This window comes from Vigna umbellata, chromosome 10 (assembly GCF_029865625.1).
Source record: "Vigna umbellata cultivar VRB3 chromosome 10, Vumbellata_1.0, whole genome shotgun sequence".
Lineage (NCBI taxonomy): Eukaryota > Viridiplantae > Streptophyta > Magnoliopsida > Fabales > Fabaceae > Vigna > Vigna umbellata.
In genome coordinates, this window is record NC_142174.1 from 10,133,498 (window position 1) to 10,155,868 (window position 22,371).

The 22,371-nt window shown below is 31.7% G+C and overlaps 3 protein-coding genes across 4 annotated transcripts; 1 reads left to right on the forward strand and 2 right to left on the reverse strand.

Annotated features, from left to right (window-relative positions):
- Positions 1 to 914: 914 nt before the first annotated feature.
- Positions 915 to 6,024, reverse strand: LOC124844932 (Acyl-CoA N-acyltransferases (NAT) superfamily protein). Of its 2 annotated transcripts, XM_088100793.1 has the most exons (7): positions 5,752 to 6,024; positions 3,761 to 3,984; positions 3,537 to 3,681; positions 2,075 to 2,174; positions 1,770 to 1,998; positions 1,624 to 1,674; positions 1,168 to 1,307 (listed from the first exon to the last, which is right to left on the reverse strand). In XM_088100793.1, the coding sequence occupies exons 2-6, from the start codon at positions 3,865 to 3,867 to the stop codon at positions 1,635 to 1,637; spliced, it is 621 nt and encodes a 206-aa protein (XP_087956919.1). In that variant the 5' UTR covers positions 3,868 to 3,984; positions 5,752 to 6,024; the 3' UTR covers positions 1,168 to 1,307; positions 1,624 to 1,634. The 2 variants fall into 2 exon arrangements, with proteins under 2 accessions (XP_087956918.1, XP_087956919.1); XM_088100792.1 differs by lacking the exon at positions 1,624 to 1,674 and having other exon boundaries at positions 915 to 1,307; positions 5,752 to 6,018.
- A 4,876-nt stretch (positions 6,025 to 10,900) lies between these two features.
- LOC148191863 (Protein kinase superfamily protein) lies at positions 10,901 to 14,965 on the reverse strand. The gene is made up of 12 exons (XM_088101119.1): positions 14,615 to 14,965; positions 14,367 to 14,465; positions 14,032 to 14,089; positions 13,874 to 13,954; positions 13,685 to 13,756; positions 13,355 to 13,593; positions 13,191 to 13,262; positions 12,736 to 12,849; positions 12,569 to 12,650; positions 12,408 to 12,454; positions 11,949 to 12,030; positions 10,901 to 11,121 (listed from the first exon to the last, which is right to left on the reverse strand). Exons 1-12 carry the CDS (start codon positions 14,836 to 14,838, stop codon positions 11,038 to 11,040), a joined length of 1,254 nt encoding a protein of 417 aa, XP_087957245.1. The 5' UTR covers positions 14,839 to 14,965; the 3' UTR covers positions 10,901 to 11,037.
- A 3,081-nt stretch (positions 14,966 to 18,046) lies between these two features.
- On the forward strand, positions 18,047 to 21,564 carry LOC124846426 (heat stress transcription factor A-1b-like). The gene is made up of 3 exons (XM_047323684.2): positions 18,047 to 18,397; positions 19,714 to 20,921; positions 21,318 to 21,564. The coding sequence occupies exons 1-2, from the start codon at positions 18,179 to 18,181 to the stop codon at positions 20,890 to 20,892; spliced, it is 1,398 nt and encodes a 465-aa protein (XP_047179640.2). The 5' UTR covers positions 18,047 to 18,178; the 3' UTR covers positions 20,893 to 20,921; positions 21,318 to 21,564.
- Positions 21,565 to 22,371: the final 807 nt, after the last annotated feature.

Sequence of the window (22,371 nt, forward strand, 5' to 3'; positions counted from 1 at the left end):
ATTTTTTTTATGATTTATATTACTTAATCATTTAATAAAATTAAATTTAAAAAAATATATTTTACTTTTATTACTTAAAATAATATTATTTAAAAAATAATATATGTTTATTGATGAAAAAATATAAAAATTTGTGATAAAAAAATTTGTCTTAAAAACTTCATTATTAATTTTTTATTTGAACGGTTTCTTTTATTAATATTTTATTATTAAATAAGACGGAATAATTGAACGGGAACTAGAGAAGAGAAAATAGTAGATACAGTTCTCACAGTTAAGAACTGAACTTTTAGTAAAAGTTGATCAATTTTTTTAAGTATAATATAGTATAGTTAACTATAATATAGTTAACTATAGTACAATAAAGATCAGTTATTTTTGTCCAGCCCTATGAATTTTAAAGGAAAGAAAAATAAAAGTGAGATGGTTTGGATTGAAGAAAAGATAAAAAATAAAGGATTTGAAATAAAAATTTATGAAAATATTGTAAATAAACTTATGAATTTAATAGATTAAAAAACTGTAATTGCTAAATTTAAAAAATGAAATATCATTTTATTCTTTTGATCATAAAAATAAGTTAAAATAATATTATATATATATAAATTATGTTAAAATGAAATGTGAATTATTATTTAGAAAAATTTAAATAATAAAAAATCTTGACTCCTGCATTCTTTCCTCCGCTATAGGAAATCACTTTAATTTAAAGAAACACTTCTGTCAGGTTAAGAACAAGCAACAGTCCTGGATAACCAGAGATCTACGGATTATGTTTCATGTTTGTTATGAAAGATTTTATTGCTCATGAATCATATTTCAAAAGTTTGTGTTTTCTAATGCTTAAGACCCAAGACTCTGTTAACTACTGCATGGTTATGTTAGCCATTACAGCTAACTACTGCATCAAACGATGATCAACAGAATCACAAGTTGCATTTTTCACATACACTTAAATGTTGTTATTATCACCTTCTAACAGTATATGTGAATTCACTGGATTGAGGAAGTTTATTATGACATCATGGTAACAAATATCTTTTGGCTCGAATATGACCTTTCTGGAGGGAATCAACAATAGTGAGGTTGATTGATACAGGAAACAGAAAACTTATAAAAATTAAACACACTCATAACCAGAACATTCCACTGCTACGTTTCTTTTGTTGGGTGTTGCTGACACAAGAGAATGACTTTCTTTACACTTTGCCCGCCTTGAGATCTTCCTGCTTCCGCTCCTGCAAAGCCTTGCAGCCACTGACTTAAAGCCACTCCTCATGAAGCTTACTATTGCAGTGAGAATCTCTCTGAAATGTGAAATTGAAATTACAATTCTAGCAAATAATTTAGATAAAAGGATGCATGTGGCTCAATACACAACAAATACTAAAAAGGTTAGCCAGACAGGCAGCCAAAAGTAAAAGAAGAAATTGATGTTTAACTTAGAAAATCAGTCAATAATCCTTTTGCAATATAGCAAGACAGCAGCATTTAATTGTTCCACATTTTATCTCACCTAACACAAACTTAGAATAAAGAAATGAAATACTTTTCACATATCAAGTTCAAACGTGTGTATATAACAACAAAGAATAGGAAGACCCTTATTAGTTCAAGAACAACCTTATCAAGGTTCAGAAACTCAGCCCAGTTAAGAGTATAGCGCAAAATTTTCTACACTACGTAGAACAGGATTAGTATAAAGCATTTACATGAAAAAGCAGTCTGAACAAATCAGGGATAAAAAATGAAAGGAATTTTGCACTTACAATGGTGAGCAAGGAGACCGACCCCCATTTACATAATACAAGAATAAGAACGAATCGTAATGTTGGCCATTGATCAAATAAAACCCCTGCAACCTTCTCACACATTTGAAAGACATTTTCTTGTACAAATTGATTGCAGGGTTATTGTAAGAGATTACATGCAAGTAGACAGCTCGGCAGGTTGGAATACTTGAAGCATATTTTATGACCTCCCGAATCAGAGAAGAAGCTGCATGTAAAGCACAAATTAGACTGCCAATTACATAATAGAGGACTTCAAAAAACTTGATTTGCAACACTCTTACCTATTCCAAAACTTCTGTATGCTTCCACGACTCCAAGCGTCAGAACATAGACTAAAGTTTGGTCAGATCTAGCTGAGTCATATCCAAGCATGTCCACTATCTACAAAAATAACATTCATGCAATTAAAATTCACAAATCATCAGCAAACAGATTAAGCTTTCAAACATCTACGCCTTAAGTAGTAGGGCATACCGTGTGGAACAGTTTGAACAGGTTTATTACAAGCAAACTAAGGCTATGTTTGGTTTCAGTTTGGGGTTCCAAACTCAGCTTCGTGACATTTTTTCTTACTTTCGATGTATGTTTACACATTACAATTTTGCAAGGAAACTTAGTTTTGTAAAAGCAAAATTTGGGTCACAACTTAACTTTAACGAAAACTTCAGTTCAATCATACATTAAGTTTTAGTAAGTCAATTAATAAAATGTTAGCAACAGAAAACTAATAAAATGGTCAAGCTACATGGGAAGACAATGGATATTAATGACGGATTATTAGGGGCAAATTAATGAGCTCAGATATTAATGAACTATATAGAAGAGTTATCTATCGGAATAATACTCTTATCGATCTATTAACAACAAGTAGATCTACTCCAGGAGAATTAGTAATATGTCAGGAGAAATTGGTACAAGCAGCCGTGGATACACTTCTTGATAATGGAATCCGCGGACAACCGATGAGGGACGGTCATAATAAGGTTTACAAATCATTTTCTGATATAATCGAGGGCAAAGAGGGAAGATTTCGCGAGACCCTACTTGGGAAACGGGTTGATTATTCGGGTCGTTCTGTCATTATTGTAGGTCCATCACTTTCATTACATAGATGTGGATTGCCCGGTGAAATAGCAATAGAACTTTTCCAGACATTTCTAATTCGTGGTCTAATTCGAAAACATTTTGCTTCCAACATAGGAATTGCTAAGAGTAAAATTCGGCAAAAAGAACCGATTGTATGGGAAATACTTCAAGAACGCAAGGACATCTCGGATTGCTAAATAGAGCACCTACTCTGCATAGATTAGGTATACAGGCATACTACACAAAAATTTGTCTCGGTTATCTTCATATCAAAATGTTGATTGAACCAGACTACCAATATTAAGAGATTTGTCTTGTTGTGTCCATGGGGTTGTACATTTAGACATTTAAACAGGTTTATTGAAGAGTAATTTTCCATTATGTTTGGGCCAAGAACATTGATTAAACACATTTCAAATAAACTTTCCAACAAGAACTTGCTACTTAACATTTCCCCTTATAGCCACTAAATAAATCACAAAACATTAAATAACCCCACTTTCCAAGCGAAAGATGCATTTAGAGTAGTAGAAACGCAACACGTGTTCTCTGTTCAGCACAAATTTCAGGCTTTAGAAATGATGGACAGATAACATTTTCTTAATATGCTTCAAATAATTAGACAAAAGGCATATAATTGTATATAAATGAGGTCACCTCGCTTTCTTTTGCAAGAACAATCCGTGCTGTTACAAATCCAATGAGTTCGTCACTTCGACCATCGGAGCGATTGCTGTCAACAGCTCCCCATGACACAATGTCACGTCCATTTACCACATCATGGAAAAAAGTAGATTCGTACCTGAGAATTGTAGATATGTCTGGGTAAACACAATTTCTAAATCTCAAGTTGGAGTTAACAAAACAACACACGATCTCACCTGATAGGAAATAATCTGCCATGGATATGCTCTAAAATGTCAAGGTCAGAAGGTCGAATAGGCCTATAGCATATTTTTGGTTGACTAGACACATTCGGGTTTACCATTGAGTCTTTTTAACTTAATCCCCAGCAAATATCTGATATACTTGGAAAAGTCGTGCAATAGCAACTGCTTCCATTTACACAGCAACAATGAAAAGGGCCATTGAATAGTTGCTATTACTGTAAATTAAACAATAGCGTCAAAAGATTTCATATCTATTATAACTACTGAAATGAAAAGTAAAACTGTTTGTTTTATGTATGAAAATTCTGGCTCAAATGTTAATGGAGCTTTCCTTTTCTATAAGTGTCCATTTGGCACAATTTGACCTAAGAGTTTTAATTACGACGTTCACCTCCACATTTCACAACCTCTCTTTTTTTGTTATTCTTATCATCACCATTGTTGTTATAACTACTCTAAACTTGATCATCCTTGTCAAGGATATTGTCATCATTGTTATTGTTAGGAAGTAAACTTCAAACTTAACTTAACCCTACTAACTTAACCCCACAAAATCAGCTTATAAAATGAGGTTTGCTTCTACTTATATACTGTAAATTTGTCTTATGTTGAATATAGTAAAAATTATGTACGGAATTAATCTTGTATTGAATATACACATAAACCCAAAATACAAATAAAAAATAATAACAAACAAACTAAAAATAAAAGATAAAAAAAAGATAAATATATCTAACTGATGTCAACCAATGTCACACTGTCATTGCAATCACTGGCATGCTACCAACCAGTGTTGCAGGCACCAATGTAAGTTCTTCCATGACTACCCTAACTACAGGCTTAAAATGGTATTGTAATTTGACTTGAAGTTATAATTTTATGTTTTGCACAACCCAATTTAGTATAATGATTTTAAACCAATTGAATTTTCTTGTGCCAAATGGATATCAAAAGTTTTTACTTTTTTGATAGAAAAAGAAACATCATTAAAGAGAATCCACCTAGGAAACAAAGAAAAATGCAATACGACAATAAATGCAGCAAAACAACACTGTCTAAGTCAGACAAGACGAATCCCATAAAGTAACTACTGTCACTACAAAAAGGCCATATACACAATCCTAGCCCAGAATAAGCTGCATGGCCTTAAGAAACCTTGAAAATAAGAGTATTTCTCCTACCTAATATTTTTCCAAAATCTTTAAACCTGTCTGGCAGAAATGGCTCCAAAGTAGAAAGCTCAGACTCAATGTTCAGTACTAACCAAGCACTCCAAACAAAATAGTCATAACAAAGTAATATAGCCTTACAATGCAACAGCAAGTGTCCAATTGTTCATGAATTACAGCAAACAAAACATGTGAAGAAAGATTAACAGAAAAAATACTCAAGATGAATAACAATATATAAACTCTCCTAGCATAATTGGAATGAAATCATCACATTTTGATTCTTCTCACTAAGTTAGAAACTAAGAGCCAAGTACAGCATTGATTATTAGATTCACTGAACTTGAAAAGATCCAACATGTCTTCCCATCTCCTAGCAAGAGACATACATCTACACTTTCTATGCAAAAGAAACTAAAATTAGCATCTCCCTCTTCAGCCCTTCTTCTAAACCTGGATTTTGTCCTTCAACTTATTTCAATTCCTCAAACAACTTAATTGGGTTGACCTCCAATTCCTCTCATCTAAAGCAACTTCTTCAAAAGACAACACTCAATTTAAAGTACAATCTACCGAAAAAATTGACTTTTTGAAAGTTTCCCACATATCCAATAACAGTAATTACACAGTTTTGAGACACAGGAATATCCTGTTCATGATTCCCCTTCACAACTCTCTTTCCTAAGGTCAAAAGATTCAAAGATTCAACAGCCAATCAAAGTGCAGTAACTCGCAACACAGACAACACAGAAATTGGAAGAGAAAAACAATCTAAGATTCATAATGTAAAAGTTGGATAGTGATCGTAACCACCTTAGTTGAAGAGGAACATGAGATTAAAATTGTTTGAGAGAAAAGATAGGGAGACGGATTGATCTAGGCAACAAAGAGGAGATTTTGAATCGGAAAAAAAAAAAAAGAAATTGGGTAGATTTATTCGGTGAAGGATTGATGGAATATTGGAATTGGCATATACATATCATCGACAGAACACAATCATTGTTTCGGAAGACTTTGTGTTTCCCAATTGAATTGGTTTCACCCTTAACAAAGAAATGAATCTATCTAACAACCCATTCTAACCTTTATCCCTTCCTCTCTTTCTTCAATATATATTTTAGTTTTAATTTTAGATTTTTGTTTTAATTGGTTTTATTTATATAGTTTTTGGTATGCTCAAGTGTTGATTCCATTCTGTTTCATGATTTTGTTTTAGGATCTTGTGATTCTTCCTTAGCATGTTAATTTGTGCTAAATGGGATAGAATAATACAGAATAAGCTTGCATATTTAATATTAATTTATATATATTCTTACCTATATCCTATAGTTGAAAACCATAAAATAAATTTAAACTATCAAACTACAACTCTAACAATTAATATTATTTTTATTGTTAGATTGTTATCTTTTATAATTTTATAATAACTATTACACGACTTAATGATAAGTACCATTCATTTCCATAATATTTTAGGAGGCATTTCGATTGTTTAATCAAACACATTATTTTTTCTTTTGGAGATTAAGCTTTAGGAGTGAAATATATACCTTTTAATTTTATATTTTTTATAAAAATAAAAACTAAGAAAATTATATATTGAACATTTTTTTCATGCACTAGTTTTTTATTCAAATATTTCTTAAAGCATTCTTTTGGAGAGAATTTATTCTGAGTTTTTAGAATATCTTTTGCAAATTCTATACTTATATGTTATGTTTAAAAATTGTTAATTTTTATTTCAATAATCAACTCATTGTGAATAAAATTTCTCTATATTTGTTTTTCATTTATAAAACAAAAAAATTCTATTAATGAAAATTTTGGCTCATAACTGTTGAACTCCATATCAAATATAAGTATACGACAAACATCATATACTATTCATTTTTTAAAATTTGATTCAATACATTATTTAATCAAAATACATATATAATCTAAATTTTAAAAATAAGTTTTAAAATCCTCTTTAAGAATATATGAATGATAATAATAACCGTATTAATTATATTTTTAATATTTTAATTAATAATGTAAGATAGATGTATATGTTGATATAATTATAAATATATAATGTATATTTTTTTACAATGGTGCATATTTTATATAATATAAATTTCTATATTATAATTTAAATCATTATTTTGCCCAAATCAGTAAAAAGATAATGTAAGGACTTGGATTTGAGTCAGCAAAAAGGGGATGACAAGTGGCAAAGGATGAGAGGTTGAGTACTTTAAAATAAAATTACATTAGTTTGGAAACAGTGGGTTTTAACTCATTCCTCTTGTCTGAGAAACCATTCCCCTTCCAGCAAGCTCTCTCCTCCTCCTACATCTTCTCCCTTTCCATCCTTCACACTGAACCATTAAAATCTTGATTAGGTGCTGCCCCAACGATCACAAAGTAGCGGGTGTTGCTCTTAGTCGGTCAATTTTCCCAAATCTGAACCGGTAAGAAAACCCCCTTTCTCATGTGCCCTAGGGTTGTAAGCATGTGATTGAACTTGGTGCATGCAACCCATTTCGTTTTCTTCCATAATCTAGCTTCTATTTGGTGCTAAGATTCGTTTTCTATCATCAATTGATGATTTATAGGTGATTCTAACCTTTTGAAAGTGCAAGCAAGTGGTCTAGGGTTTCTACTTGAGCTTGGTTGTCTACACTAGAGGTAAGGGGAGCTAGTTCTCTTTTTGATTTTACTGTATGACGTGATTACATAATGATTTTCAAATTGGTATGTTGTTGGAAGCATAATTTTGAATTTTGCTAACTTGAAATGCATGTATGAAAGTGTGAGTGCTACGTGAATGTGGTGATTGATGGATGTGAACTGTTTGGGATGATTTTGAGTGATGAATTATGTATGTTGGAACTGTTTTGGTGTGTAAAATTTGTTATGGTGTTGATAGGAAGGAAAATCAAGTGTCTTAGGGTCACTTTTTGGTCATTTTAGAGGAAGTGAGGTAGGGATTTTGAGTAAATGAAGGCTGCAGTGTTCCTGGACTGTTTGGGCAGCCTAGACAAGTCCATTGTGACTTGTTAGAAGCATAACAGTAGTTGAAAACAGGTTCCAAGTAGTGGAATCGAATTTGGGTCCCTAAGTTGTTGAAATTAGTGTTTTGGATGCTGAAAGTGAACTTTAATCACTTAAAAATGGTGGTAGAAATGTTTAGAATCATTTGGATAAGTTTAATTAAGTCTAAAATGAGAATTAAGAGTCTAAGAAGTTGGGAAAAGTGGTTAGAAATGGTTAAGGGAGGTTCTGTTACCATTCTGCAGAGTTCTGAGAATTCTGCAGAATTAAATTCTGCAGAACGCGCAAACTGAGCGTTCGTCCATGGCGGAGCTGAACGCTCGGCCATGCATGTGCTGAGTGACGTTCGGTCAAATGTTGGTTGGATGAACGTTCGGTCTTAGGAGATGATAGTAATAGCGTTCGTCCATGGGAATGTGTTAGTGATTAGCGTTCGTCCTTGTCTGGGGACGTTCGGTCAAAGGTTGGAGTGATTAGCGTTCGTCCTTGTCTGGGGACGTTCGGTCAAAGGTTGGTGTGATTAGCGTTCGTCCTTGTCTGGGGACGTTCGGTCAAAGGTTGGTGTGATTAGCGTTCGTCCTTGTCTGGGGACGTTCGGTCAAATGTTGGGGGATTAGCGTTCGTCCTTGAGCCGGTGTTAGTAATCAGTTAGCGTTCGGTCATGATGAGGCTTGATATTGAAGCGTTCGTCCTAGTTATAACAGCGTTCGTCCAAATTGGGTTCGTCCAAGTGCTTTTGGCGTTCGTCCAAATAGGGATCGTCCAAGATGTTAGGACGTTCGTCCAACAGGGTCCGTCCAAGGACTTTTGGGCGCTCGTCCAAGCAGTTCGTCCAAGCGGTTAGGACGTTCGTCCAAACAGGGTCCGTCCAAGGACTTTTGGGCGCTCGTCCAAGTAGTTCGTCCAATGGTGTTAGGACGTTCGTCCAAACAGTGTCCGCCCAAGGGCTTTTGGACGCTCGTCCAAACAGTGTTCGTCCAGTGATATTTTCTTTTGTGCTTTCTCTCATTCCAGTAAGCTTTGTTAATTAAATATTTCGGTTACAATTTATGAATGCATCTTCATGTGATCCAGATTGGTTGAAAGTGTATGATTATAAGTGGTTTATGATGTACATTGTTGATTCAAAAGGAATATTATGAGATTTAAAATGGTCGGATTAAATCGGAAATTTAGATCTCTCGGTGAGATCAGTTAGTGTATTGAATGAATGTAAGAGGCTTCCATATGGGGGGTTATCCCTAACACTCCAACGGTCTTTCATTCTCACTTAGAGAGGATCGACGCGTGTGGTGGGAGTAGTGGGAGGTCCTAGGGTAGACGCTATCACTGGAGGTCTATTCCGCGGTAACGGATTAGCCTTGTGTATGGTCGGGTGGAACCCCTCGGCAATGGCTTTGCAAAGCAGTAGAGGCCATCACAAGTGCACAACCCGCCCCAGCTCTACATACATTCTATGTCCGGACGTGTCTAGAGTCTTAACATGATAGGATACTTGTCTTGATGAGTGTTATTAAATAAATGCTTATGTTTATGATGACTTATGTGTATGGATATTCTGGTAAATGCTAGATTGGTTGAAAATGAATTGTATGATTGTTTGAGATCTAGCTCACCCTTGCATTTGTGTGTGTTGCATGTGTTTGATTTCCCTCTTGCGATGATCATCCAATCCTTTGGATGTGAGCAGTAGGTGATGATGTACCCTTGGAGCAAGCGTTGGAGAATGAGGAAGACCCAGCTCCTAGTGCTTAGGATTTCTTCTAGCTATGATGTTCAATAGCTTTTTATTTTGAAAAACTTCTAGCCTTCATTTTAGCATGATCTGTATTTTGGAGAATTATGAGCTTGTACTTATATTTTAAAGTTTTCCAGTCAGACTTGGATAACTGTACTCCTAATTCCATCTATTGCGTACTCCTAACTGTTTCTATTATTATAATTGATGCATTCTACGTATATACTTTGTTATATATTTTGGGATGTCACAGATAATGATTAGTTGAATCCATATAATAAAAGGAAAGGCCGTAAATGATACATTTTAAAGTGATATTATTTTAATTGTAACATATATTACTTTTAGTGTCATTTTGTTTTTCAATTTTAACTTTTAAATAAGAGTTTTTTTAAATTAAAATAATTGTTTTATTAATATTACTGTTTAAGTGTTGGATTTTTTTAATTTTAAGTTTTTCTTATTTAACCATTTTTTTAAATTTAACCATTTTCAGTGAAAAAGTTATCAATAAAATAAGCAAAAACTATGTATAGTAAAATTATAACAATATTTATATTTAATTTTACAATTATAATAAAAACAATAATAATAATTTTATTATCATAAAAAAATGTAAAAACACATCTGTTTTTACTTATATATTTTAATTATATTATAAAATTTGTCCTGTAATTTAATTAATTTTCATACCCTACTTATTTTAAAATTATTTTAATTTCATTTTCAAACTTTTAAAAATAATATCACAATCTCTCCAATTAAAAAAGAAAATTTTAAACCAAGTCATAATAAAATATATCGATTATATTAATATTTTTAGTACATCTATTACTAATTTAATTAATACTAAAATCATCTTTTTTACTGATTTTAAATGAAATAGCCAAGTCTGTTGCCTCAATAATTTCATTACAAAACTAAATTGTTATCCAATTAGTTTAATTGACATACATCTGTTTTGTTTTGATAATATGATGAGAAGTGAGATGGTATATATATATATATATATATATATATATATATATATATATATATATATATATATATATATATATATATATATATATATATATATATATATATATATGTATGTGTATATATGTATGTATATGTATGTATGTATATATGTATGTATATATGTATATATATATATATATGTATATATATATATATATAAAGAAGAGGTAAAAAATTAACAGAGGACTGAAATATATATATACATTTAAGATCTATTTATTGACCAATACATTTTAACATTCCTATTCTAAGGAGCATTTTATAGAAACAAAGAAAACTGATAAACACATATCAGTCATGTGCATTCAAAGTACTGCTCCTGTCATAAACCGATGATTCAGAACAGCTTCAGCAGTTGGTCTTTTTCGAAAGTCAGCATTAAGCATTGTCTGAAATTCAAGATAAACAGCATGAACTTCAATCCATTATGCACTTACATAATAAAAAAACTAACTTTTGTTTATGAAGATCAATTCATTTGTTTCTTTTATTCTCTGCTCAAAATTTCACAAAGTAAATCTTTGAACATATTGGTTTTTGAAAAAGTTAAGACATTTACTTTTACAAAAGAATTCAATGTATAAATTGACTTAATCTCAAGAAAGAAATTCAAACAAAATTTTCATGTTTATCCAAACAAAATTTTCAAACTTTTAATTCCACAGCTTGTTTGTAGGAACCAAAAAGTGTTGGCAGCCAACCAATTAGGAATCAACAAAAAATTATTTGTAAAATAGTTATTATAAAAGTTTAAAATTTTATCATGCATAGTAATATTTTATTGCATCACTCTAAAAAGAACTTAACCATTATAAAGGTTAAGAAATGGACTTTAAACTTAACTTAATCTCAAAAAACCTACTTTTAAGGTGAGGTTTGCATCTACTTATATACTCTAAACTGGCTTTACTTCTAAATTGGCTTTACTTCTAAATTGGCTTTCCTTCTAAATTGGCTTTCCTTCTAAATTGGCTTTCCTTCTAAATTGGCTTTCCTTCTAAATTGGCTTTCCTTCTAAATTGGCTTTCCTTCTAAATTGGCTTTCCTTCTAAATTGGCTTTCCTTCTAAATTGGCTTTCCTTCTAAATTGGCTTTCCTTCTAGTCGACACAAGACTTCTAACAATCAATGTATTTAAACTAGTTTCATTTTCTTAAAATAATAAACTTTTGTCATGAGAAAGCATCTTTCTTATGCATGCTAAGAGACAAAAATACCTGAAGTAACTCCCAACCAGCACCATCTCCTAGATCCAGGAACTGAACAGCATTTACCAATCTGTCATCAGCTAGACAATACCTGCCAAAGGGGGAAAGGTAAAAATTCGAGAAGCAATGGTCGAAAAGCAAATACAGACTTTCAGTACAGCTTATTCTTCAGAGTTTAGGCCTTAATACATTCTTTCAGCAGAGTTTAGGCAAGCTGAATATAGTGCAAATTTTGTTATCATAAATTAAAAAACGCAGGTGGATGAGTTTTAAATACATGAAGTAGTATTAAAAACTAGATTTCAAAATTCCCAAAAACCCACAAAGTCTGTTATTTAGTTGTGTTCTTATATAGCTCATGCTCATAATAAGTATACATCAACCAAGAAAAGATAAGATTAAAAATAACACTGCAACATTTGTCTATTCTGACTTTCCGTGCAAAATTAAACTAGGAAGATAGCATACTCTCGTGTTGCTTCCAGATCAAGTTGGAAGGTGTTCTCCAGAAGCCTCTAATTTTCAAGACCAACAAAAAACAGTGAAGATATTGTCTTACAACAAAGAAGACTTTGACAAAAAAGAACAATGAGTTACCAAAGACAAAGTCTTATTGCAGCATAGCTTACTTGCAATGATAGGCTATCCATTACACCGGCCTCACAAAATGGAACAAAAGCCAAGTATGCGAAAAGAAGACCTGCTTCGTATCTGCATTGGAACTCATAAAAGAAATAGGTAACCTGAAAAATATGTTGAAACAAACTTCTGCATTGACCCAAGTTCTGACAGTTACATGTCATCAGCTATTCCAAAAGCTCTTTTCTCCATTTGTGTGAATGCACCAGCACCTGATGCTCGTCTCCAAAGCCCTTCTGAAAGCTGTCCTGAATCATCTAGTTCCGTATACCTACAGTGATGTAAGTATATGTATTGTAAACTACTTAAGCGTGTAGGTAGAATGTTAGCATATAGCAAATAAAGCAATAAATTAAGTGAAACCAAACCTCATAAAATAGACTATGAAATTCAGAAATGCAAAATGCGCAATAGATGAAAACTATATCCTAAAAAGAAAGGAAAGAAAAGTCATACAGATTATACAGATTATTACTAGTATGCAGTGCAACACATTACTGCCACACAATCAAAGTTCAATATATAGCATTTACAAAAGTTTTTTCATGACATATCAATGTATTAACAGAAGGTAAATTCAAGACACAAGAGCTCGACAAACAATTACCTTACCTGACATTAACAGAAAAGGCTAGATCCCGGAGTCTAGGAATCAAATAAGAAACTTCTTTTTCTGAAATTGTGCTGCAAACATATAAAAAAACACTTGAAGTTAGGGTGAAAGGTATAAGCCAAACGAAAAATCTTGAACCAATTAAATGCTTATAATTCCATACTTGAGAACCACAGAAAACGGTCCTAGACTTTGGTGCAATCTATCATGGTCATGCAAGTAAGCTACACCCTTCATGACACCTTGGAGCAGCTTTACAATAAAACTTTGCCTCCTTTTGATTGTTACTCCTTGCTCAAAAGGATTCCAGGATGACACTTCTCGGCTTTTCGATAACCTCTCGCTTACAATTTTTGCATAGTCTGCCACGCTATATTTCCCATCATCACGAAATGCAAGCCACTGGATCAACATATTACTCTCATAATGGTTAACAGAATTAGAGCCATTGCATCTGAAGTTAAAGAATTTATGTTAATTTCATAGAACAAACCTGCTCTCCCGTGGTTGTTTCAAACCCACCTACAAGTAGCGCAAGATGCTGAGCAATACCTTTAGAACTGCTCTGCAAGAAAAAGTATAAACCCGGAAGAAGGATTAACAGATAGGAGAGAAAAGTGCTATGAATTTATATCAAAGATTAAGTTAAGTAGAAACTAATCCACGTATCGAATTCCCTCACCTGAAGAAACAAGTGTGTATTCAACTCATTTGCAGCAAGTGCATCAGCCACAACTCCCCCAGCTCGCCTTCCAGGATAAACCTTCATTGCCATTTGTTAAGAGTTTCTAGACATTAACACGAACAAGTGAAGAGGTAGACTATGATACTACTTACTACCTTAAAAGTAACCGGAGTTCCAGTAAGTGGACCCCGAGAAACTCTCCCTTCATAGAGCCTGCAACACAACCAAAACTGCCATGAGGGTCTATTATCATTATAGTATCCAAAAAGAGCACAGCACACCCAATTGCATTCAGTGTAGTCGCCTGTAAGTGCATTTGTAACCATAGGATGAAGATCAACCAGTTGAGATCAAGAATGCATCTTTTAACTCTGATTTACTCAAATAAAATGAGTGGTTCAATCTTCATGACACAGTTTCACGTGTAGAATATATGAATGCAAGGAAAAAGAAAAGCATGGAATCAAGTTGATTTTTTGAAATTGCCCACCTGATTTTGACATTGCCTTCTCCAACATCTTGAGTTTTCAATCCTCCCAAGTCCTTGAGTGAATAGTCAGTGCCAGGCCCAGAGGGAAAGGCAGAGTAGCTGGGTAAAATCGTTACTTTTGAATAAGCTAATTTTGAAAGCTTTTACAAATTAGGCTGTGCATAATTAAAAATGTTAACTTTATGGAAAAAATAAAATACTGATTGCATTTTTTGTTTTCATTGGAATGCTTATGGAGAAGTAGGTACCTGGTGATGTTGATGAAGCCATAGGTGCCAATGGGTCGACCCACTTGGAAGGAGTCGGAGTTGGTGAAAAAAGGCAACTTTGCTTGAATTATGGGAGAGTGGAAGTGGAGAGAGGAGGTGGTGGTGGTGGAGGTGGTGGATCTGGAAGAAAGGGACAACTGGGTCGTGTGATTGCGAAGACAATGATGGAAAGAGAAGCAATCAAGAGGAACAACCACAACCATTTCTCTCTTTCTTTTCTGTGTGCCTGTGAATGTGAATGAAGAGGAAGAAGAAGGTAGCGCCAAATGGATAAGAGGGATTTCAGTTTGCCGTCGATAAACTCAATCGGTGAGATTGTGAAGTTATCTTAGATAATTACACTACAATAATATATAGCATGAAATATAATTATAATAATAAAATGTTGTATTGTGAAAAAAAAATGAGAATATAGAGATTTATTGTGATTATTTATTTTTATCATGTTAGAAAAACTAGTATAATACTTTAGATTCTCATTAGATAATGATGATGATGGTGTCAAAGTACTTAAAATTCATTTACTCTTGTGCTACTATGGGAAAATATTTTAAAAAAAAAACATAAATTTAATCCCAATATGAATTATTTTGTTTTATATAAGTATAATATTGGATTCAAATAAACTTTATTGTTTAGTTTTGTGTTGTTAGATATATATATTTTACTAACGTATGTAGAGATGCATGAAGTTTATTCTAAACGAATATGAAATGAAAATGCATAATCATTACTATATTAAATAATTTTATCTTAATGTTAATAAAAATATATTAATACCTTTTATATTTAATGAAGTTTAGTACGATCAAATAATCACTTTTTTTAGGTGTTAACGGTGTCATTGTTGAAATAATATAAATATTGACAGATAAAATAAAAAAAAAAGAAAAATAAATGTGGTAAACAAAATATTGAGAGTTAGACTTTGTATACACATAAAAACTAGAAAAAGCTGAAATGTTTTTGAAAGGAAAAGATTGAATACATCCTTTAATATTCACCGTGAGAATATATAAAATATAAATTTTAATATAAAAGAATAACAAACATTGAGTTATCATATCATTTACTTACCTTAAATCACGATATGTTTTTCTGTAGACATTTTGTAACGTCCTAAATTTTGAATAATATTAATATTATTGTAGAATTTATTACATATTTAATCAAATTAAAAGAGTTAGACATAATACATGCATAAAATTATTATAATTATTTAAATATAACTATAATAGTTAGATATATTCAAGAAAGTGAAAACCCAACAAATTCTTTTATATTTAAAAACTAAAGTATTCATAATTTAATCTTTGTTACATTTCCACCATGTAACAGTTGATAAAAAAATGACTCTCAAACAAATTATAAAGATAATAATTTACAAACAGGATAACAAACAACTACAAACATAAAAAAAATTGTAAGTTGATGTTATCAAATAATACACTTATAATCATTTACAAACATCAACTTATAATAATTAATAACTAAAATTGTTATACATATTTTATAAATACACTTACTCAAATATTTATATCATTCTAATTAAAAATTAAATAAATTTTTATTTTGAAAACTTTCTTGAAAAAAATTAAAAAACTACTTTATTACATGACCCGAATTTTTATTAGTAATCGAAAATTTAAGTAAATTTAAATAAAAAACATGTAAACTTTTCTTTTGCTTTGTTTTGAGAACTAAGAGCAAAATATCTTGAAAATAAGTAAAAAAAAAATCAATTAAAAAATTATAATTTTATACTGACACGTTTTAGTTTTAAATTTGTATTTTTAAAACAATAAAACTCACAATCTTTATCAATTAAAAAATCAATTAAAAAATTCATTTTTGTTTCTACTTATTTACTTTATCAAATAAAAATGAAGATAAATCTTTATCAACTCATTTAAAAATATTTACAATGAAAGATCTGGAAGAATAAGGAGAAACTAATCTTGCTCGAAGTAATTGAACCAAAAGTTATCTCACTGTTATCAATTTGTTACAATTATTATTTTGTTGCTATGTTTTTCTTTTACATTTTTTTAACCTTTTTTTCTTATTGTGTTTAGATTTTTTTCGTTTACCTTTTCAAATTGAGTAATAAAATTTTATCATCACCTGTTTTATATTTATTATAATATTTTGCTATTTAATCATTTAATAAAAAGTGTTGTTATCGCTTTTCAAGTTAACCATTTCACTTCAATTATTTTCATTAATATAAAAACTTTTTTAAAAAAATTACTCCCATTTAATTTATATGAATTTTAAACAACCACATCCCAATTTAAAATAATTTCATAAATTCAAATTATTAGTAAACATTATTTAAAATAATCTCCAATTTTTTTTCATATTAATTTCTATAAATTATATTTTAATTTAATATATTTTTATTGATATTATTTTTAACCATTTAAACTTTATTATAATATAATTTATACTATTTACGATTTAATTTAAATAATTTTTTATATATAATGATATAATAATATTCTTATATTTTTATAAAGTAAATATGTTTTTAATCTATTATATATTTATTTCATTATTTGCTAATTTTTATAATTTTTTCTTTTATTTTCTTTCTTATGTAACCTTTTTTTCTCTTGATTTAAACGACCATCTCTTATATCTAAAAGACAAAAACAAGTCAAATTAATTAAATATAAAACTTAAGTTAACATATATATTAAGTTTATTACAAATATAATCAATTATCAATCCTATAAAAACTTTAAGAAAATACTGCTAACTGATCACTTAAATTAATGAACTAAATATTGATATATCCAAATACAATTTTCTTTCAAATGAAATAATAATTAATTTCAATGTGTTTGGTCTTCATTATTATTATTTGTAAGAACAATGTCATCTTATTAAACTTTTTCAAACCAAGCCATAGGAGATTATTTTAAACCATATAAGGATTTGCAAAGACGGTATATCAACCTATAAAACTCAATGTATTGGTAACAGAAGGTAGGTCAGAAGGCGTCATTGACGGTACAATGATCACCTGACAAGACTATGGATTTTAAGCCTAATTTAACTCCCCAGAGGTGAAATTTGCATTCACTTATATACTCTAAATTGACCTTATTTATGTGTGATTTTCAACATTCCTTCACTTCTGGAGCGGATACTAAACATTAATGGATGGTTCAACAATAGTCCAATAAAGTGAAATAATATATTCAACAAATAACAAATATAATTATATAAACTCTAAGAATTACTATAATATTATAAGTATATTTTATTTTTGTTTAAATGATAATATTTATTTTAATATTTAAAAAAAAGTAAGAAATGAAATGAAGTGAAAAAAAGTAAGAGAAAAAAATTAGAGAAAATTAAAATAACAACACAATGAAATAAATAAACGCAGAAGAGAGACATTAAAGTGAAAGGAGTGAGAGTTGTTTGGAGTGCGTGATACCTTCCGTTTATCTTCTTCCTCTTCTTCTTCTGTGTGCAATAAAGGCAAAACCTAAATTTTGGTTTAGGCATAGGAATCAGTGTTGATCTGGTATGGAGGGAGCATCGTGGAACAGCAGTGTTTGTGTGGCACCGTTTCTGAGCAAAACCTACGACATGGTAGACGACCCCTCCACCGATTCCGTCGTGTCGTGGGGCGAACACAACAACACCTTTGTTGTCTGGAACGTTCCCCAGTTCGCCACAGACATCTTGCCCAAACATTTTAAGCATAACAACTTCTCCAGCTTCGTCAGACAGTTGAATACTTATGTGGGCATCGCATCACTTTTCCTCCGATTATTCTTTTACTATTGTTCTTAGTTTTATTGCTAATTTTCTCTTTTATTTTGTTTTTCTGTTTCGGGGTCAGAGGGATCGTGGTTTCTTGTTGTTGTGCGCTCGATGGATTTGAAGGGTTTTGTTGTTTTCTGTTGGGTTTTATATTTGTGCTTTATGGGAAACCCTATCTTGTTGTTTTATTTCATTCCATGTAGCACGTTCTATCTTTCAATACTGTGGCGTCTCATTGATTGGTATGAATCTCGAATTTGCAGGTCAGTATTACACCTTCATTGGGTATGCTCGACTTTAGTAAATTTGGCTTAGCTGGGCAAAATTTTGGTTAGATCTGGGTTTGCATAGTAAGTTAGCGAAGTGAACTCTATTTTCTTTTACTTTTGTTTTTTTCTATATCTTGTTATAGGTTAAAATATGTCAATATGTGTATGAGGAAACCGAGTTTGATGACCCCTTGATTAAAGATGCTGTCAGTCTGTTTTCCTTACTTTCTCTCTTTTCCCCTGTTTCTGAACTAGGTTTTCGTTGTCTAGGAGTTAAGTCCAGTAAAGATTGAGAAAACTACAAGCTTAAATTCTGATTGAAAGCAATTTTCTCTTGATAGAAGTTATTGCAAATAATTTTTGCTTGTTTTTACCATGATTGAAATTGCCCCTTCTCGGTGTTTGGTCGTGAGACTGGCTGCTTAAGTTGAAAATCTTATGATACTCGATAATACTAGGAACAATTACGTAAATAATCGTTCTTGGCCTTCCTGTTCTGCTGCGCAATTTATGAGAGTCCATATCATCTCTAAGTTTTGTTATTAATACACTTGAGCAATGACGTGGTCCGATTCAAAGATTGAAAAAAGGGGTGGATACATTAGCTGGTGCTACCAGTGTGCAAAATTTATAATTGTGACTATGGTAGCTTTAGGGTAGGTTGATTAAAAAGAGATCATAGAATATAATTTAGAAACTTGTGATTAAAGACAACCTTTGGTTATGTTCTGTAGAAATATATTGCAATGATGTAATAAGGATATAGGTTATGTCCAATATAGGTCCTTGGTTTGCACTCTTGAAAGAATTTAATTAATTGTCACAATTTATTCTACTGCTATCTAAGTAAATTTACTTGTATCTCACACACTCATCGAGAATATTGTTTCACATGCCATCTCGCCTTCACAAGTTATTATTAGTATTACGTGTAATTTTAATTTAGGTGGATTACTTGTTTAGTTTACACATATTTTCTTCTCTTAATCTATATTATTCAATGATTTCCTTTTTACTGACAAACAGGGTTTTAAGAAGGTTGATCCAGATCAATGGGAATTTGCAAATGAAGGATTTTTAAGAGGGGAAAAACAACTTCTAAAAAGTATTAGTAGGCGTAAATCTGCCCATATAAATGGTAGTCAGCAACCATCTCAAGTGCAAAAATCAGCTGTTAGAGCATGTGTCGAGGTGGGAAAATTTGGGATTGAGGAAGAGGTGGAAATACTGAAAAGGGATAAGAATGTTCTTATGCAGGAACTAGTTAGGTTGAGACAGAAACAGCAAGTGACTGATAACCAGTTGCAAAATGTTGGGCAACGCGTGCAGTCAATGGAGCAGCGCCAGCAGCAAATGATGTCATTCCTAGCAAAGGCCATGCACAGCCCTGGCTTCTTAGCTCAATTTGTACAGCAGCAGAATGAAAGTAAGAAACATATCACCGGGGCTAATAAAAAGAGGAGGCTCCACAGTCAGGAGAAGGATAATTTAACCACCAACAGTCTCCATAGTGGTCTTGATGGACACGTAGTCAAGTACCAGAGTTCCATAAACAATGCTGCAAAATCATTATTTCGCCAGATATTGCAGATAAACAATTCTACCGCAACCCAATCATCAATTAAGAACCCTGATGTTTTTCTCATTGACGATATCCCTTCTACCATTGCATCAGATAGCAGCAGTTCATCCACTCAGGTTTCTAATGTGACCCTTTCTACTGTTCCTCCTGTTTCTGAACTAACAAGTATGGAAGTAGACTCCCAGTTTCCCGTCAATTGTATGCCCAGTATATCCGAGGTGCAATCTTCACCTGCTGTCTTGGGCTTTTGTCAGAGTCAAGGGGTGGAAGCTGCAAGCAGTTTATTGAATCATAATCTGAATGGTGTGGAGGGGAACATGGCGGAGATAGATGTGTCATCTGTTTTGGATGGACCGCACACTGTAGAAGCTGGTTATTCTTCACCCGATGCAGATGGAATTTCCCAACTCCCTGATATCGATGATGAGTTCTGGGAGTTGTTTTTCAGGCCAAGCCCACTTACAGGAGACGCAGAGGAAATTAAATTTAGCACTCTAGGATGTGGTCTGACTGAAGACCAGGGTTTGCCTTTGGAAAGGGAAAATGAGAAGAAAAATGTTGATAAGATGCAGCATGTTGACAATCTTACTAAACAGATGGGACTTCTTGCATCAAAGTCCTAATTGTGTAGATATGTTTCTTGCAACTGAAGGTAAATTTTTTAGACTGGAGTATCTCACTTATACATCATTATAAGCATACTGGTTCCTGTAGTTCCCTCTACTAAAACAAGTGTAAAATCTCCTCTCGTTGTTATCATGCTCAATTGCTGTGTAACCAAAGAGAGAAAATTACTTCACATGTACTTCCATATCCATATTTTGGTACAACTTACAACAAGGTGGTGTAAGAGTTGGAGCGGGAATTTACTCTCATTTCTCCCTTGACATATATATCTATAACCTAATTGTATCGACATGGCAATTATATGCGTCCTTTCTTTGCTCTTAACATATGCATGAATTGGTTGGTTTGGGGAAAATGAAATGAAGTTGGGCAGTGTAATGTTTTAGTTTCCAACGCTTTTCTGTTCATGATTCCTACACAGGTTTAGGTCCTTTGCTGCTGAGCAGACAAAGTCATCTTACATATGTATACATAAAGAAAGCTGACAGATATCATCCAACAACTTGATCAGTGCCTTTTCTTTTATCTGGCTGAAATGTCGTGTGCTTTGGTTGTGATTAGGGGCTTAAAAACACGAAGCTACGAAACTTCATATATATCCTATGTATTTTGAATTTTGGCTATTGTGCCACTAGTTTCCAATACTAGCTTGCTGCTGCTTTCCTTTACCCTTTGGAACAGTACAATACTTTTATTAGCTCTTGGATTGCTGCAGAATTACTACTAAATTAAAAAAAGAAAGTAGTTTTTTTTATAATAAATATTTCATTAGTTTAAGTGGGTTATACATTTAAAGATTAAATGGGTTATTTATCCCAAATAAATTAGCTTGTAAATACAATTATTTATAATAATTGTAACAAACAAAACAAATATTTGGGTCTATATGAAAACTAAAATTTTATTGATGGTTATAATAAATTTGTTATTTTAACCGAGTTAGCAAATATCTTTTAATTCTCAAGTCTATTGTTATGTAATCATTACATTAAAAAACAATAAATTATTTGATACCAACTACTATTATTTATAATTTTTAAAAGGAAAATATTTCAATCATAAAAGAAAAACAATTTCTAAAATGATCCTAAAAGTTTCTGTCTAAAGTAAAAAAATACAATTATGTTAAAAAAATAATATAAACTCAGATATCATTATCTTTAAAATTATATTCTATTCAATGTATATTTATAACATTAGAATATTTTATATTAAAATTTTATTACACAAATTAGACGAAAACCTTAACTAATTTAAATATAATGATTTTGTCCACAACTGAAAGGTAAAATATTCATATATTAAAAAGTAGGGTTAAATATGTTTTTAGTCCCTAAACTATTGACCGTTCCTGGTTTTCGTCCCTCTTCCAAAGTAAGGTACAATTTAGTCCTTAATCTTTAAAAAACGTTCGTTTTAGTCGAAAAAACGAACGTTTTGAGGACTAAAACGAGGACTAAAAACAAAATTTTGAG